Here is an 18,258-nt window from a genome sequence, read left to right as displayed (position 1 = left end):
TGACACCTCCTGCCTCGGACCTGGTGACTGGCAGCCAGCAGTGTAGTCCTTCCCTTGGATGAAGTTGCGGCACTGATGTAATCGAGCCACGACTTTTGAACTTTAGCTAGGACCCTGCCTGTGGGAGCTTCGTCGATCACCTGGTTTGGTTTTCTCAAGTTTTATACGGGGGGGGGAAATGAAGTCAGGTTGGTGATTCCCACTATTTTAACCCAACCCTCTCCTGCCCGTTGGTGGGGTGTTGTTAAATTTGAGGATCTGTATGTTTACGTAAAAGTAGTACTTAAAACTCCGTGTGAAACGACCCCCTTGGTTTTACACAAGCCAGGAAGTGAAGTGGTTCGAGGGAAGGGTGCATTGGTGCCACACACCATGAACCCAATTTTAACTCACTCAAAACCCATTCCCACTGAGTTAAAATTAATGCCGATACTTCTGATCTTTGGACGTTGTGCTAACAACTGAGAGTTGTGAATACACAGGGCCTGGGAATGCTGATCACCTAATCTGCACACATCTACCACTGGGATCCCCAGGGCTTTTCCTTGGGGGCTGGACTGCACCATACTAATGCAGTGGGAAGGGGCAACCACAAGCTACTGCCGTTATTCACTTTTTCTGGGTGATCAAGCACGGTGGGGGTGCCGAGAAATGGCTGATGCCAAGACCTGTCTCCAACCCCCACTGACAGGACAACAGCATCTGGATTTGCCTCTGTACATAACTTAATTTTATTTGGTGGGTGTAGGGGAGAGGGAGCTGCTTTCCAACAGACAACGGGAGGCGAGAACATTGCCCAGTCCATGTTTTTGCTGCCCTTAACTATCAGTAATAGTGCATCATTAGCAAAAACCAGCACAGGGCCATTTATCCGCCCCTTCAGACTGGGTGCGGCTGTGCTTAGAGTGAGTTGACAGGAAGATGTTGAGCAAAAGTGAGAACATTGATGGCTGTACTGAACTGTTATCTCAGCCATGTGGCATAGTCAAAATCTCGCTAGGAAAGCTTGTTTATAATAAAGATGCACAACAATTACTGCCAATTTTCTCAGGAAATGGTGTACTGTTTAAACATCACAACATGTAAATAGTTTTTTTAAAAATTGCACACAAGAATAACTTTGGTATTCATGATCTTAGTCTTTATCCACAATCATTTTGAACTAATTGCAGCTTACATTCATGCGCATGTTACAACATCAGGTCCAATGCTGAGTGTGACTAGAATTGTAACAATTGAAAGCAACAGTCAAATAAAATGAATGAATACATACTTGAATGTTATTTCTTCCCCGGAGCAACAAGCTGATGAAAATTGCATTGGATAATTAATGAGTAATAATTTTATAATGGTATTTCTTTTTACTATCATAAGGATTAGGAGAAATCAGTCCAAGATAATTTCCTTTATAGTTTTTTTAAAAATGTTAGCTTGGGCTTGAAGGGCAATGCAACATACAGATGTTATACAAAATTGGCCACTGGGAGTACAGTAAGATTTGGAAACATTGTACTGAGGTTCCCATAGTGAGCTTCCATAGATTAATGCATAGCCCAGCAATGTTCATTGAACAAATAGTGGAAAACTCTGCATTTTAACTTCAGCATGCAGGACGCAGTTTCTATATTAGGTTGCATGTAGCGCAAGCGTTCCTGGTTCTTAACATGAGGGCCTTGCACAGCCAACAATGACCTCAGTGTGAATTTGCTGGATTTTTTCTTTGGATTTTGATGGGTCTTTCAGGCAGTTTTGTCTTTGCAAACCCAACAAGCTTACTTTACTTGCCAGTTGCACATCAGGAGCCAGTGTGTTAGTGTGGCACATACCCCAACATGAACAAAGTTTTTGGTGCCAGGTATCTGTGGACCAGAACTAAATGGGAGAACTTTTCTCTTGATATTCTGTGCTTGAGATGTTTAAAATGACTTGAGGGTTGGGTAGGGTAGTAAGAGGGAGACTCTGGTGAGGGAAGCCAAAACAGGGTGGCATAACCTTAACATTCAAGCTAGGCCTTTGAGAGTGAAATCAGGAGGCACTTCTTCACACACAGGGTAGTGGAAATTTGGAATTTTCGCATTCAAAAAGCTGTCAAGGCTGGGGCTGGATTTTCCCAGCCTTGTGGAGACTGGCTGGGAGGCAGAAGGCTGATGAAATGGTGCTGGAGGGAGTCGGGAAGGGAGCTGAACACCTCCCCACTGTATACCACCAGTGTCAGGAACCTCAGCAGCATAGCTGTCCACTGAGAGGCAAGCCGGGGGGGGGGGGGGGGGGGGGGGGTGGTGGTGGTGGTGGTGGTGGTGGTGGTGGTGGTGGTGGTGGGGGGAGATAAATCAACCATGGTTAACCAAGGAAGTTAAGCATAGTATCAAAGTGAAAGAAAAAGCATACAATATGGCAAAGATCAGAGGATATGGTAAGCCAGAGGATTGGGAACGTTTTAAAAACCAACAGAAGATGATCAAAAAAATAGTAGAAGGAGAAAACAAACTTTGAGGGTAAACTAGCAAGTAATATAAAAATGGACAGTAAGAGCTGATTTAAATGTATAAAAAGGATGAGAGAGGCCAAAGTCAGTCTAAGCCCCATAGAGAATGAGGCTGGGGTAATAATAATGGGGAACCAGGAAATGGCAGAGGAGTTGAATAAATACTTTGCATCAGTCTTCACGGTAGAAGACACTAATAGCATACCAAAAATACTAAATAATCATGGGCAAAAGTGGGGGGAGGAGGAAATACATACAATAACTATCACTAGAGAAAAAGTACAAGGGAAATTAATGAGGCTAAAGGCCAATAAGTCACCTGGACCTGATGAGTTGCATCCTAGGATATTAAAGGAAATAGCTGCAGAGATAGTGGATGCAGTGGTAGTAATCTTCCAAGAGTCCTTAGATTCTGGATAAGTCCCAGAAGATTGGAAAACTGCCAATGTCACCCTCTTATTCAAAAAGGGAGGGAGACAAAAAACAGGTAACTATAGACCATTTAGCTTAACATCTGTCATTGGGAAATTGTTGGAGTCTATTATAAAGGATGTAATAGCAGAGCATTTAGAAATGCATAATATAATCAAGCAGAGTCAGCATGAAGGGGAAATCATGCCTGACAAATTTATTAGAATTCTTTGAGGAGATAACAAGCAGGATAGATAAAGGGGAACCAGTAGATGTAATATATTTGGATTTCCAAAAAGCGTTCGATAAGGCTACTTAATAAGATAAGAGCCCATGGTGTTGGGGGTTGTATATTAGCATGGATAGAGGACTGGCTAACTAATAGACGACAGAGAGTTGGGACACGAGGGATATTTTCAGGATGGCAACCTGTAAGTAGTGGAGTGCTACAGGGATCAGTGCTGGACCCTATTATTTACAATCATTATTATTTACTATATATATTAATGACTTGGATGAGGGAAATGAATGTACTATCGCCAAGTTTGTGGATGACACAAAAATAGATGGGAAGGCAAGTGGTGAGGATGACACAAAGAGTCTACAGAGGGATATAGACAGGTTAGGTGAGTGGGCAAAACTGTTGCAGATGAAATATAATGTGGAAACGTGAGAGGTTATGCACTTTGGAAGGAAGAATAGAGGAGCTGAAAATTATTCAAATGGAGAAAGACTGAAGAAAGCTGCAGCACAGAGCGATTTGGGGGTCCTTGTGCATGAATCCCAAAAAGCTAGCATACAAGTTCAGCAGGTAATAGGGAAGGCAAATGGAATGTTGGTCTTTATTTCAAAGAGAACAGGGAAGTTTTGCTAAAACTTTACAAGGCATTAATTAGACCATACCTAGAATACAGTGAAGAGTTTTGGTCCCCTTATCTAAGGAAAGGTATACTGGCATTGGAGGCAGTCCAGAGAAGGTTCACTAGGTTGATCCCAGGGATGGAGAGATTTTCTTTGAAAAGAGGTTGAGTCAGTTGGGCCTGTACTCATTGGAGTTTAGAAGAATGAGAGATGACCTTATTGAAACATATAAGATTCTTAGGGGGCTTGACAGGGTAGATGCTGAGAGGGTGTTACCCCTCGTGGGAGAGTCTAGGACCAGAGGGCATAATCCCAGAGTAAGTGGGGGGGCACCCATTTAAAACACAGATGAGGAGGAATTTCTTCTCCCAGAGGGTAGTGAATCTCTGGAATTCTTTATCGCAGAGGGCTGTAGAGGCTGGGTTGTTAAGTATATTCAAGGCTGAGATGGACAGATTTTTAATCAGTAAGGGAATCAAGGGTTATGGGGAAAAGGCAGGAAAGTGGAGTTGAGGATTATCAGATCAGCCATGATCTCATTGAATGGCATAACAGACTCGAATAGCCTACTTCTCCTATGTCCTATGGTCTTATGATCCATCCCTCTAGAAATAAAACCTAGTGCTTGGTTTGTTTGTTTTTTTATGGCCTAGCTAACCATATTTGTAGTGCTTTGTGTGAACTTGAGTGAGTACATAAAATTTTGTCCAGTGTGATCGTGCAAGTTAATGTAAATTTTAAAAATAATAATTACAAGAAGCTGAAAAGTAGATATAAATCAGCTAGACTATGATAAGGCAAAGCAGGATGCACATCTAGACTGCAGTGTGCGAGAGTTTGTGAACAGTGAAACTGTTCTGAGTGAACAATGTCTGCAACAGATGCCTGTCTCGATTCTCTCCAGCTCGGGGTCATTGTGCTGGAGTGTGAATTGGAGAAACTGACACATACAAGAGCTGGAGGAATATCTGGGTATCTGAGTGGAGTTAGGTCTTGGGTGATCTCACTGAATGGTGGAACTAGCTCAAGGGGCTAAGAGGCCTACTCCTGTTCCTATAAAGATGGCTTGATACGTAGTCTTCCAAGGAAATCACACACACTGTCCGTTAGCTAGCTAGATATGCTCAAGAATCTAGCTCTTCGCTGGATGTCAGGTCCTATCAAAGGCTCTAGTTTGAAGTTTCAAGGGCTACTGCTGTAACTATTTACTGGACGTCAAGGTAATTAAGTAAACTTTCTGCTTTACTGCACCTAGGAAATCTGGCAAAGTGAAGAGGAAAAAGGGATGGAGACTGATCATATCCATATTTTCTGCATTGGATGGGGAATCCCTGGGCTTTCCCAGGTAACATGAGTGAACCTGTGCTGGAGGAGTTACAGGCCCAGCATTCCCATTTAAATTGCACTCTGAAGATGTGTCTGTCTTTCCACCTTCAGTAGAGCATCCAGTTGCATTTGTCAGAGTGCTTTCTGTTTTGGCACCAGCTGTTGCTGAAAGGCACCGAGTGATGTGCTCGCTTGGATTTGGGTTGAGATCTCCAATCTTGTTCCAGCTGGAAGCAAAAGGAGAGTTTCAAACTGGAACAGAAGTGAAAGAAAAGTGTGACCATTAGCTACCCACTCAGTTCCTCAAATCGTATTGCTGGTAATAAGTCAGTTATGCTTTTCCTAATTACACTCATTCTAAAGATGAAACTGGAAAAGTATTACATAAAAACATAAGAAATAGTAGCTGGAATAGACCATATAGCCCCTTAAGCTTGCTCCAGCATTCGATAAAATCATGGTTCATTTTCTGCCTGCATTAACTACTCTTTTCAAACTGCTCCCTGTATCCCTTGATTCCCTGAGAGACCAAAAATCTGTTTCAACAATGGAGCATCTGCAACCTTCTAAAGCAGAGAATTCCAAAGTTCCTTAACCCTTTGAGTGAAGAAGTTTCTCCTAATTTCAATCCTAAATGATTAACCCTCTTATGTTGAGACTGTGCCCCATGTTCTAGATTCTCCAGCCAGAGTGAAGTAACCTCCCAATGTCTATCTTGTCATGCCCCTTCAGAATCATGTATGTCTCAATGAGATCACCTCTCTTTACTTTTCAGCTGAAGGGCCTAGAAGAGAGCTATATAAGACCATTTAAAAATAAGTTTTCAAAATCCTTGAAAGAATTAGTCAAGCCCTATTATACTCAATTTCAGAATGCACTTGGAAGCATCGAGGAGAGTCAACCTTTTAAATAGATTAGAATCGCAACAAAAACGAGCATTGACAACAAGATCTGCCTTAAATAAAGATAATTAAATTTTGGACTGAAGGGAAGTTTGGGATAAATTCCAAATAATGGTCACGTAAAGATTGTCAAACTCTAAATAGATAGAGGCAGTTAGACCCCCTTTCATGGAGTGAAGGACGTTGTAAATACAACTTTTTTAATCGATGCAGAAGCAATTTGAAATTTGTTTATTTCCTTTGATTTGGTAATCATCTTTAAAGCTTTGCTAATCCCATCACCATGAAGGTCTTTGAGTTGAGAATGCATGCAAATTTATTTTTAAGTATCATGTTTAGAAGCTAATAGTTGTAACCTGTTTGCTTAGATTTTGTTTTAATATTAGAATTTGGCATGGTTGTCCACCCTAACAGTCTAGAAGTGCTTTGGGGGGTGACTTAGAATGTTGTCCTGTGACTTTGAGACTACCTCTTTCTGCAACTGATGATATTACTGCTTGCGAAAGAATTGAGCCTGTCCGCAGTACTAACTTCAAACATTTCATTTTGAGATCCCTAATAATATTACACACTGAAATGGAATGATCCTAACCAATGGCTTAACGTGGAAGTGTCCAGGCACATCACGCTACTATAATATATATATATATATATATATATATAGGATAAATGTATTAGAAAATTGCCAAACATTGCTCTCAATCATCTCAATTTTAGGAATGGAGAGCTTTGTTGAATGGAAGTACACCATTTGGAGCTAGACCCAATTGTAGCCAATCAGAGCCCGCTTTATTGTTAGGTGCTGCTGCTATCTGTTGCAGATGGCAGGGCTTCTAAACACATTTCATGAGATGTTTGGAATTTTATATTTTCTAACAGAGAAAGAGTATACTAGCTGACTAAAATATGGAATATAAGATTGAAATAAAATAAAGTTCACAATGAATATAGGGCATGAATGGAAGATAGAATATTAGAAAGAACTAAGCTGCTGGAAATTTTATAAATTAAATCAACATTCCTAACTGTAGACATAAACTATTTTCTAAGTTTGTAATTTTGTTGTCTGAAATTAGAGAGGGTACAGAGGAGATTTAGGAGGATGTTACCAGGATTGAAAAACTGCAGCTATAGGCTGGGGTGAACATTTTCCTTGGAACAGAGGAGGCTGAGGGGGAGCTTTGATTGAGATGTATAAAACTGTGAGGGGCCTGGATAGAGTGGATGGAAAGGCCCGTTTACTTCAGCAGAGAGGTCAGTGACTAGGGGGCATAGATTTAAAGTGATTAGTAGAAAGGTTAGAGGGGAGATGAGGAAAGGTTTTGCACCCAGAGGATTGTAGGAGTCTGGAACTCACTGCCTGAAAGGGTAGTAGTGGCAGAAACCCTCAGCTCATTTAAGAGGTGTCTGGATATCTGCCTCAAGTGGACCAAGTGGGGAAAGTGGGGTTGGGCTGGGTGGCTCGTTTTTCAGCCGGCGCAGACATGATGGGCCAAGTGGCCTCTTTCTGTGCCGTAAAATTTCTATGATTCTGTGAAAGATTCTGTATGTATATACATAAAACAATAGTCAATATGATGTGATCTCTTCCACACCAGTATTGAAACAGTTGTAATTCAAACATTAAAAATTCTTTGTTTTTAATAATTCCCACATAAAACATAGGTTTGTGTAAAGCAGGCAATCTGCTTCAAACTTCCCAACAATAATTGTATCATGAGGAGATAATTGACCTTATTTCCTTTTCTTGTGAGACTCGCTTTAGAACTTTTCTTCGCTAACTCCTCTGCTTCACTGTATTAATTAGCAGATATTGCATTATTGCTATTAACCTTTGAGTAAAAAGAGAGCCCCATGGATTCCCGGAAATGGCTGTGAGCATAATGCCAGCACAAACTCGTGTTGATTTTATAACTTAGCACTCATCCGTGTGAAGTGGCCTCAAGGCATTTGCATGTCGGGAGTAAAGGCAATTGCTGAATTTTGAAATGTTTTCTATGTGGCTTAGGTACTGGATTCTCAGCTCAGACAAGGAGGGGTAAGAACAGTGGTTGAACTTGAAATCACAATTGATCAACCTTTGGAGATGAAGTTGCTACTTTCAATGTAATTATGCTCTCAGTCATGGTAAATAGGAGTGCAGCAGCTACAGATGTTTAGTTCCTTTATTCTCAGAGCATTTGCATTTTTAATAATATTCCATGCTTTATATTATGAATTTTGGATAGGGTTTTTAATATGCTACATTATATAGGTAGATTTTCCTTTTAATTACTGATATCCAATCATTGATATCTCAAAGTTGTTGTCAGCTTACAATGCAGTTGTGGCATGTAAATAACAGGAAAAGAGAATTTAGACTATGCAATCCATTGCACCTACAGGCCCAGGCATCTGCCAATGGCTAAGATATTCTAATGTTATGGTGTAACAGGGAGGCAATTTCATTGTTGCATCATTTGCCTTAAGAAGATCTTCAGGTGCCTTCAAACATAACGAGGGGGCTATCAAGGAGATCATGGCCCCCTAACTATTATGCTCTGGCACCCTCCTAGATAAGAGCAGCATTAGTAAGATTAGTAGTTACAGATATATTGAGGAAGTCACAGATGATTCAGTCACTTTCAGCACTATAAGGCAATAGTTAAAATTGTGGCTTGGGTGTCCGAAATAGAAAGCTTTCATTTACCAGCATATAAAATCTCTTCAGCAAGGAAAAATTAATGTGTCCTTAAATCTGCTGAAGCAAAAAGTCAATTCTGAAGGTGTTTACTTAGAAGTTCTTAATCTCTGGTGAGCCGGATTGTTTGGACACACCTAATTTCTTTATCCTTCCTGGTTCCTGGTTAGATTAGGAGCAATTTATTTGATCTATTATTGTAAACTTTGTCATTGCATCCTCCATAGCGACAGCCGTTTCTACACAGTGATCAAGCCAAAGAAAAATTGTGTTCGTAGGGTGGGGCTGGATCATTTGTGCCTTTCTTGTAAGTGAGTAAAGTACTTAAAACAAAAACAAAAACAGAATTACCTGGAAAAACTCAGCAGGTCTGGCAGCATCGGCGGAGAAGAAAAGAGTTGACGTTTCGAGTCCTCATGATCCTTCGACAGAACTTGAGTTCGAGTCCAAGAAAGAGTTGAAATATAAGCTGGTTTAAGGTGTGTGTGTGGGGGGCGGAGAGAGAGAGAGAGAGAGATAAGTGGAGTGGGGGTGTGATTGTAGGGACAAACAAGCAGTGATAGAAGTAGATCATCAAAAGATGTCAACAACAATAGAACAAAAGAACACATAGGTGTTAAAGTTAAAGTATTTAAGCTTTATAAGAATTGATTAAACTGGTCTGCTGAGGACTGCGACATTTCAGTGTTAATTGAAGCTTTTGATGTGGATCCAAAATTGTTTAGGTTGGAAAGCACAGGGTGCTTCATGTCTTTCTAAAAGTATGGCAGTTTTAGTCCAACCATTCAATAGATATTTATTCTGGGTGTCTTGATGGGCATTAGACCAGCCTTTCCTGGCCAACCCTTTGCTTCCATTTCTCGTTGATGTGCAGTAAAATGCTGAAATTAGGAAAACTGTCACTATCTACATCCTGACGCTCCTGTGGGAAATCACCAGATTCTTTCATGGTTTCTATGAGAAACACTGAGCATAGACTAGGTGAGATTTTATACCAGCTAGTTTTGCAATAGCTTAATCAGAGCACAAGCAAACCAAAATTGGAAACCTGCCCAGCTATGTTTCATTTCCATATCTTTGAATAGTTCAATGGGTAATTCAGAAAGTAATGTACTGTAAATGTTCAAAGTACATTAATTGAACCCCACAATGGCTCTTCTATTTAGTTTCACCTATTCCTGTCTTTCAGGACTTAGTCATTTGGTTATTCAGATATTGAAGCTTGTTTTGTTGCAGTGCACATGTCAGGAATTTGGTGGTGTTGGTTTTTCTGATACATTTAGGTATCTTAAGGCTGTTGCGTAAATAACTCCAACCCTGCTCTCCTGAAGGAGATGGCTCACCCTGGCATCAGATAAATCAACACCACCAAGTTCCTGACATGTGCACTGCAACAAAACAAGTTTCAGTATCTGGCTAACTGACTGACTAAGTTCTGAAAGACGGGACATAGGTGAAACTAAATAGAAGAGTCAATCCCGGTTCCAAAGGGCAGGGACAAGGGAAGACAGTGGATCTGTGCCATGGGTTTCAGAAGGCTTTTCAACCAATGGAAGCATCATAGCTGATTCTGATCTGGTCTGCATGTGACATCCGCACAGTGATGCCCTACCCTGTAGGAGCCGTGTGATAAGTCATCATGACTGGAAAGCCTAGATGAATTCTCTGTAGCTTTGTAGAGGCTAATTGTACACAGAACAATAACAACTTTGGTTCAAGGTTCCAGGATTGCTATTGGTCTGTGTGCAATTAACCTCAATAAAACAAGAGAAAATTCATCTAGCATTTCCAATAAATCAGTTATTTACCAAATTTACCATCATTTCTTGCGTCATTAACAGTATGTAATAGATTAGGATGAAAGGTTACACCATAAAAGTTAATCAGTATAGATTTCAGAGAGTGAGGTGCTTCCCTTAATGTCCCCATTAGCACATCCTTTAGCTAATATCACCACCGTCAACACCCCTTTGTCCTTTTGTCTATGACATCTTTGATAGTCTCTTCTTCACCTCCATCTATCACTGGTCCGCTATTGAGCTCTCCTGTCCCACCCACTTCTACCAGCTTATATTTCATCTCATTTCTATATGTCTTAGCTCTGATGTTTCCAGTCCGTATGACCCTTCATCAACTGTATCCCTCTGCAGATGCTGTCAGACCTGCTGAGTTTTTCCAGGTATTTTTGTTTTTGTTCCAGATTTCCAGCATCCGCAGTATTTTGCTTTTATTGAGGTGCAGTAAAGGTTGGGTAACGTCGACCTGAATTGGTTAACTAGTGATAGAAAAATTCAATATTCCTGATGATGTGGCATGAAAAGGTGTCAATTAACTTCAGGGCCTTGACTAATAAGCATTTGATTATGTAAGGAGAGTTCTTTTTTTTTTCCCTTAAAGCTTTACTTAAACTACATAGAATCTGAGCTGGTGATGTAGCATATTGATGTAACAAAAACATGGAGGCGTAGAAAAGTATATTAAAGACCTTTGCACATGGATCCCTAATCCTGGCCAGTCATTAGAGCGAATGTTACAAGCTTCTTGCCAAATCATGTAGAAAGATCACAGGATGAATCACTTTGTACCTCTGCCACATGCCTCTCAGCAGGTGGGTATAGAGCTCCAAGAGGTGGGGTGGGGTGGGGGAGGGGGAATAAAAAAGTAAAACCCCTTTCCAATCAGAACACATAGGATAACCAAAGTTAACCTGAGTCTGTATTGTTGTTTCAGCCCTTTAGTTGCAGTCTTTGACCTAGAAATTGAATTGCACCTGAATTGAAGTGTGATCCCAGTGTTGGTGTTTAATGGGGTTTGTGACAAGACTATGGCCCATTGGTCTTCATTTGCTTAACACAGGCAAGTTGTAGGTGTCAGTCTCCACTCCTCAAAGGGCAGCATGATTGGTTGGCTGCATGCTAGCCAGAGTGGCAGGGAGAGTCAGGAGTGGGGAGAGGTACCTTGGAAGCAATGGAGCGGTGACTAGTAGCAGAATCTGGATTTAATGTGGCACTGGAAGGAGTAGGAGTGCTTCTCCTGGCTCCAAAGTAAGGTGAGTAAAATATTCAAACTTTCCTTCCCAGTGGCCCCTTTAAGGCCTGTTAAGTTTTGGTTCCAGGAAATTGACTGCTGCACACACACTGCACGCTGCAGTCATGCACAACGAACTTAGAACAAAATAGGTGTAAGACTCCCTATTTGCATATGCATAGAGCCTAAAGCATGTTTCAGGCACTTGCCCTAGAACGCCCTACTATGGTACCTTCACCAACATTGCGGGCAAAATGAGCACACGCTGTCCAACATATTGGACTCTTTGATGCACATTTTATGCCTATAGCACTGGTGCAGCAAGATCCAATTTCTAGGCCTTATTCTCTGTTCTGTTCAGTATATCAGGTTAGCATCACTTCCACTTCCACCTCGTTTAATAAATAAAAATGAGTTGGATAAAGTTCTGTAAAGGCATCCAAGTTTTTGCTCCTGCTGGGATGGCATTTGCAGACTTACATGAAGGAAAATCATTGTTTCAAATGTAAGTGTTACTTTGGGTAGCTGCTGGCACATAGGATAGGATGATAAAGCTGCAGAAGTTATACTGATGGTCGTCCTATAGGATTATTTGCATGTTTGGCCTGTTCAGATTTATTTCCTTGGTCAGATTTTTAGCAAGTACCCCTTTAAATAACTTCATTGGGCAAATTATTCTATTCCAAAACTGCACTTACCTAAAATTAAGTTTAAAGGACAAAAGTCAAACTTATTTTCTAGCACTGACCACTTTTCAAAGTTCTCAGGCGACTTCGTGAATAAAAAAAATAAACAAGGTGTTTCCATCACTGATGGATTTACTAGCAGTGTGAAGAAAATTTCTACTGAGCCACGACAGCTGTGATATATCTGTTTATATATTCCAATGTCAAGACACGGTCATCGTTAGTAATGATCTCCGACCTTAAAAGTTTTGCAAATTAAATGTTTTTTTTCTACCACTTATATGGTGTAAATAAAGGTTGTGCCAGAAAGCTATGGAATAATCAGTAAGTCCCAAGAGACTACATTTTGTTTATCATCTTTGCTTCTTGATTCTGTTTCAGAGCTTTTTAGTCTTGACTTGGAGTAGTGTCGTTATCCAATTAGTACATTATCTTGCAAGATCATCGTTCAGTGTTGTATAGAGGAGATCGCAATGCAAGTATATAATCATACATTTTACAATGGATGAAGAAGGCCATTCATCCCATTTTAATTTACCCTTCAATAAGTTATCCATCTAAAACAACACTCCACTCTTCCCCATAGCTGTAACTAATCCTTTCTGATAAAAGCAAAAAACTATGGTTGCTGGAAATCCAAAACAAAAAAAAAATACCTGGAAAAACTCAGCAGGCTTGGCTGCATCTGCGGAGAGGAACACAGTTAATGTTTCAAGTCCGAATGACTCTTCAACAGAACCTTAACTGTGTTCCTCTCCGCAGATGCTGCCAGACCTGCTGAATTTTTCCAGATATTTTTATTTTTGTTTCTAATCCTTTCTGCCTTGATTACAGGATTTTAGTCTCCGCATGAGTCCATACCACCTGACATCAGACCTGAAATTTCAACCTGCCACCCCCTTATCCTACTCCCACAATTTACTTTGAAGGAGCATGGGAAATGTTCATTTGGAATGCCATATCATACACCTCTCCAAGATCACCACTCGGGCACCACCTTTCCAGCCTGAAAGCTCTCATTTCCCCAATCTTTCGTCATATCCTGACACCGGCAATCAACCGGTTGCATATGCTGCTGGAAGCATCATTAGATTTGTGAAAACCGATTACACCCAAAGTGAAAATAGGAGCAGTTTTCTGCAGTGCAAAGCTTTCTGTGGCGATCAGTATGGCAGCTGTTTCAACTAGGTTCTCGGTACAGGCAGTCCCTGTTTTGACAGCAAATCACTCAGCCCTAGATGTTTCACTGAGCTAATGACACTTGTTCCAGGAGCCACTTGATTATGCATGTCCACAAGCCACATTGAGGCAAAGAGGAGAATTGCTGGGCATTCATCAGCAACGTCAGGAGAGGGGACAGGCAGTGGTTTAAACACTGATATTTGTCAACAAAAATTGTCAGCAAATGCTATCTGTAGACACATATGGTTAAACAACAATGATTTGTAACTGGTGCTTTGCAAAGTTTTATGCATATTTAACTTTTTTTAATCCTGAATGTAGTGATGAGGACTAAAGGAGGTGCTGGTGGTGGAATTAAGGTAATAAAGCAGAATGTGATAATATCAGGACAAGAGTAAGTACTCCGAAAAGAACAACATGAACAGATGACAGGTGGCCATTGTTGGGGGTAGAGTGGGAGGAGGGGACGGTGGTGGGGAAAAAAGATTGAAAATAGGATAAAAGATGGGGATAAAACAATGAATAAATGAATAAAAATGAAAATAAAGTGAAAATAAGTGGTAGCACCAGCACTGATCCGGACAGGGTATTGAGGAATGGAGTTGTAAGTAGTGTCTCAGTTGGGGAGTTATTAAAAAATTTCGCTCCAGCAAGCGCTGATTGCCCCCCTGTCGTTGATGAGCTTCCCTCCCCAGCTCAACTGTCTACTCGGAACTGGGTTGCAGCAGGAGACTCCCAGGTGGACAGCAGAAATGCTTTAGGGATGTCCTTAAAGCATCCCTGAAGAGATGAAACATCCCTGCAGACTCATGGGAGTCACTGGCCTGTGGCCAACCAAAATGGAGTAGGTTTATCCATGAAGACACCAAACGACATCAGGAATATGCAGTGATGAAATCAAGGTGTCAGAGAGAGCACACAAACGTCTAAACATCTCATCTGCCCCACCCTTCAAGCACCACCTACCCCACATGTGACTGAGTTTGCAGATCGTGCATCGGGCTTAGCAGCCATCTCAAATCCCATTGAACCAGAGTGTAAACATGTTCTCCTCGATCCCGAAGGACCGTCTCAGAAAAGAAAACTATTACAGAGGCTGTGCGTGCGTGTGTGTGTGCACCAAGCAATAGCATTTAACTGCTGTTTCAGCAGGAAGCAATGGCGAGATGGGGATGACAAATGCTCTTGGTCAACAGTGTTAGGAACAGCAGAGTCATTTTCAAGCTGTCTCTTTGGAGACTGGTGAATGGAATTCTGTTTGAGGCATGGAGGTACCCTTACTATTTCAAAGCACAGTTGTTTTCTCGCCTCAAAGCAGAATCCGAGTAAGCCCAAAAACATTTAAGGAATCTTGCTGATTTCTGAATCAGTAAAAAGTGTGTGTGTGTATGTATGATGGTAATATGTATGCATTGTAAATTGTGGGAAGTTCAACTCTATCTACTTGGGTCTAGTGAGAATCTAGTTTCTTCAAAATATTACCTTACTGTAACGATATAATTTGTAGATATGACTTCCATTTAAAATTATTTTGCTTAGTTTTCAAAAATGGAATAAAAATGGTTGCAAAGTTCAGGTTGAAAATGGATGCACCCTTTAAGAACAACTAACAGTTTGAAAGCACTTTTTTTTTGCTAAAATTACTTTTGTGTTGGAGTGAAAAAGCAGTGGATTTGCTATTATTTAGGAAAAAAGGGAATTAACAAGCTCATACTCCAAACCAAAAATTAAACACAAGCAGCTGCTTCTGTCTCTTGACCTCAAATTGCCTTCAAGAGCATGTGGAGAACTTCATTTGCAGCACAATTCTCGAGCCTTTGGATTCACTGAGTTTTACACTGCTTTCATCTGTTAAAGGTGAAGATGATACTTGACGGTAAAATATTTTTGAGCTCTGTTGCTGCTGTGTGATCTATTCTATTTTGGGGTCACCTTTTAACATAGAAATGTTAAATCGTGCCCCTCCTTAACTTTGCCAGTATGGATTTAATAAAAAGGTGTTGCTACCATGGATTTTGGCAGAATGCCTGTTGTCACTGGTGGTTTTAAAACGAGCATCAGAATTTCCTTTTGCATGGAATAACCATTAAGTGTCTTTGGTTTCAGGCTGTCTCGTTAACTCTGAAGCCATCCTGGATATCCACTGAGAATGTCAGGTCTGGTTGAGCCACGGAGAGGGAGTTTTTTTAAGGTATTTTAATTTTGTTGGAGTACTTTTGTCATAAGCGATGCTTTTAAACTATATGCTGCTGTTTTTTTTATTTTAGTTTGTTTTCCTACTTTTTTGCCTTGAGCTCTTTCTCCCTCTCCCTCTTCACCCCACCCCTCAGATCCACACTGTACTCTTTTTTTTTGGAAGTGTGAGCTTGAGTACTTCAGTCCAATAGCATTTGTCAGTGCTTTGCCATCAGTGAATATGCCAGGAAACATGCTTGGGAGATGAGGAAATGATCCCGCCCTTGTTGTGTTTCCTTCTTCCTGTGGACAGCTCTGCTGAGACAATCAAAACTTGGACATAACAGTTAGTGGGATAAAACGTAAATCGACACTTAACAAACAGCCTTATACTGGAACTACCTGGATGCCTTGTTTTAACTAATCTGCTATTAGTGACATTGACTCAGTAGACAAATATGAATTGATCAGAGAAGCCAGTGTGGATTTGTCAAAGGTAAGAAATCACATCAGACAAACCTAGTAGAATTTTTTGAAGAGGTAACCAATTTTGTAGATAAGGGAATGAATGCCTGTGGATGTTATTTAATTAAGCTGCCAGAAAATATTTCACAAGGTTCGATAAAAGACTGTTACAAACTTGAGAGTACATAGAATTGGCGTGAGCCTAGTGACAGGGTAGGAAATAGGTTAGGAGGTAGGAGACAGAAAATAGGTACGTACTCAAATTAACAGGATGTGGCTAGCATTGTCCCCTAGGGATCTGTTCTGGCTCCACAACTTTTTGCCATTTTTAATGCATGATTTGAATGTAGGAATAGAGAGCCATATATCTAAGTTTGCTGTTGACGCTAAGTTAGGTGGCACAGTAAGCAGCATGGATGGGAGCAGAAATTTGCAAAGGCACATTGATAGATTAAGTGAGTGGAAAAAAGAACTGTGACAGATGGAGTTCATTGTGGGAAAGTGTGAGGCCACCCACTTTGGGCCTAAGTAAAATAGATTCAATTATTTTCTAACTGGTGGGAAGCTAGGACTATGAATGATCAGCGAGACTAAGGGGCCCAAAAATACCGAAATCGCTAAAGGTAGTGGATAGTTACAGAAATAGCTAAAAAGACGAATGGAACATTGACCCTTAACTCAAGAAGCCTGCAATACAAAGCGGTAGAAGGTACTTTACAGCTGTACAGATCTCTGGGTAAACCCCATCTGGAATACTGCATTTAGCCTGGGGCACTGTGTCACAGGAAGGATACGTTGGCCTTAAGCAGGTTCAGTGTATATTCAGCAAAATGATACAGGGCTGTAAGGGTTAAATTGTGAGGACAGCATGTATAGACGAGGCTTGTATTCTCTTTAATAGAGAAGAGTAAGGGGTGTTTCAGATGGTTAAGGAGTTGATAGAGTAGATGGAGAGAAACTATTTCCTCTGGTGGGTGAGTTCAGAACAAGGGGCATCACATTAATGTCAGAGCTAGGTCATTCAGGAGTGATGTCAGGAAGCACTCCCTTTCACAAAGGGAGTGGAAATCTGGAATTCTCTTCCCTCCCCCAAAAGCTTATTGTGGCTGGGCCAACTGGAAAAGTCAAAACATGAAATTGATAGATTTCTCTTTCTCAAGGGTATTAAGGGTTGTGGAACCACAAGGCCGGTAGATGGAGTTAAGGTCAGCCTTTCCTTGTCAATCTTCATTTTCAACTAAGTGAAAGGGAAACATCTTTAATGTGGGCACCCAAGAAAGACTTTTCCATGCATTTTAAGTGAGTTCACCACCTCCTGATTGATCAGGGACAACTACAACACTTCATTGGCTGTAAAGTGCTGTGAAACACTCTGAGGTCATGAAAGGTGCTACGTAAAGGCAAATACATTCCTTCTTTCATATGTTCTATCTTGTCAGAAGTTGAGAAGTGGGTAAAGAAGCTTGAGATACTGATGTGGGCTGCCACCAGTTAAAGAAAACAGGGCACATGGTGCAAGTTGTAATTGCTAAATCTGTTCTTTTATACAGAGTATAAACAATGACAATGGAGTACTCATGTTGCATAAGAACTTGTTTTCAGGATCTAAATTCTGTGGAATGTCGTTTTGTGGTCTCTGTATTTAGTGTTTTAGGAAATCTGCGGGCAGCCTAGCTGATGCAAGTTGGAACATCTGACTTTATTTTCTTACAGTGGAATTGGCTGCTGTAAAAGCTATCTCTGTGATGATTGTAGGAGTACCACTTGGATAGTTTGTGCAGGGTCACAGAAGTTGGGCCTGCTGAGTATTTCATTTATTCAGAGTGAGATGCTGGGTTTAAAAATAATGACCTGTTTTTGACGCATCTCATTTTTAAAAACAAGTTAGCTCTGTACGTCATTTTCATATGATGAGTGAGTGCTCTATTACACAAAATTTGACAGCATGATAAGAGTCTAGGTGAAGTTTTATTGATGTTGGTTTGGAAAAAAGTGCTGGGGTGATATCTGGATGCTTGCCCTTTTGGTTGCACTTAGTGTTTAAATTTCCTCTGACTC

At 40.7% G+C, this 18,258-nt stretch overlaps 1 protein-coding gene across 9 annotated transcripts in view; it reads left to right on the top strand.

The window, feature by feature from the left end:
* LOC121292470 (ras and Rab interactor 2-like) overlaps positions 1 to 18,258 on the top strand; it is a 149,644-nt gene that overhangs the window by 79,273 nt on the left and 52,113 nt on the right. For 7 of the 9 annotated variants that reach the window (XM_041214458.1, XM_041214469.1, XM_041214488.1 and 4 more), the window contains one exon: positions 15,667 to 15,751. In XM_041214458.1, coding sequence (XP_041070392.1) covers positions 15,710 to 15,751 — 42 coding nt within the window. In that variant the 5' untranslated portion in view covers positions 15,667 to 15,709. Of the gene's footprint in view, positions 1 to 9,115; positions 9,145 to 11,659; positions 11,715 to 15,666; positions 15,752 to 18,258 lie in introns of those variants that run through there. The other 2 variants (XM_041214526.1, XM_041214507.1) reach the window with 2 other exon arrangements.

Source organism: Carcharodon carcharias, chromosome 2, assembly GCF_017639515.1.
Source record: "Carcharodon carcharias isolate sCarCar2 chromosome 2, sCarCar2.pri, whole genome shotgun sequence".
Taxonomy (NCBI): domain Eukaryota; kingdom Metazoa; phylum Chordata; class Chondrichthyes; order Lamniformes; family Lamnidae; genus Carcharodon; species Carcharodon carcharias.
The sequence above is the reverse complement of the archived record's forward strand: the minus strand, read 5'-3'. Positions and strand labels throughout refer to the sequence as shown.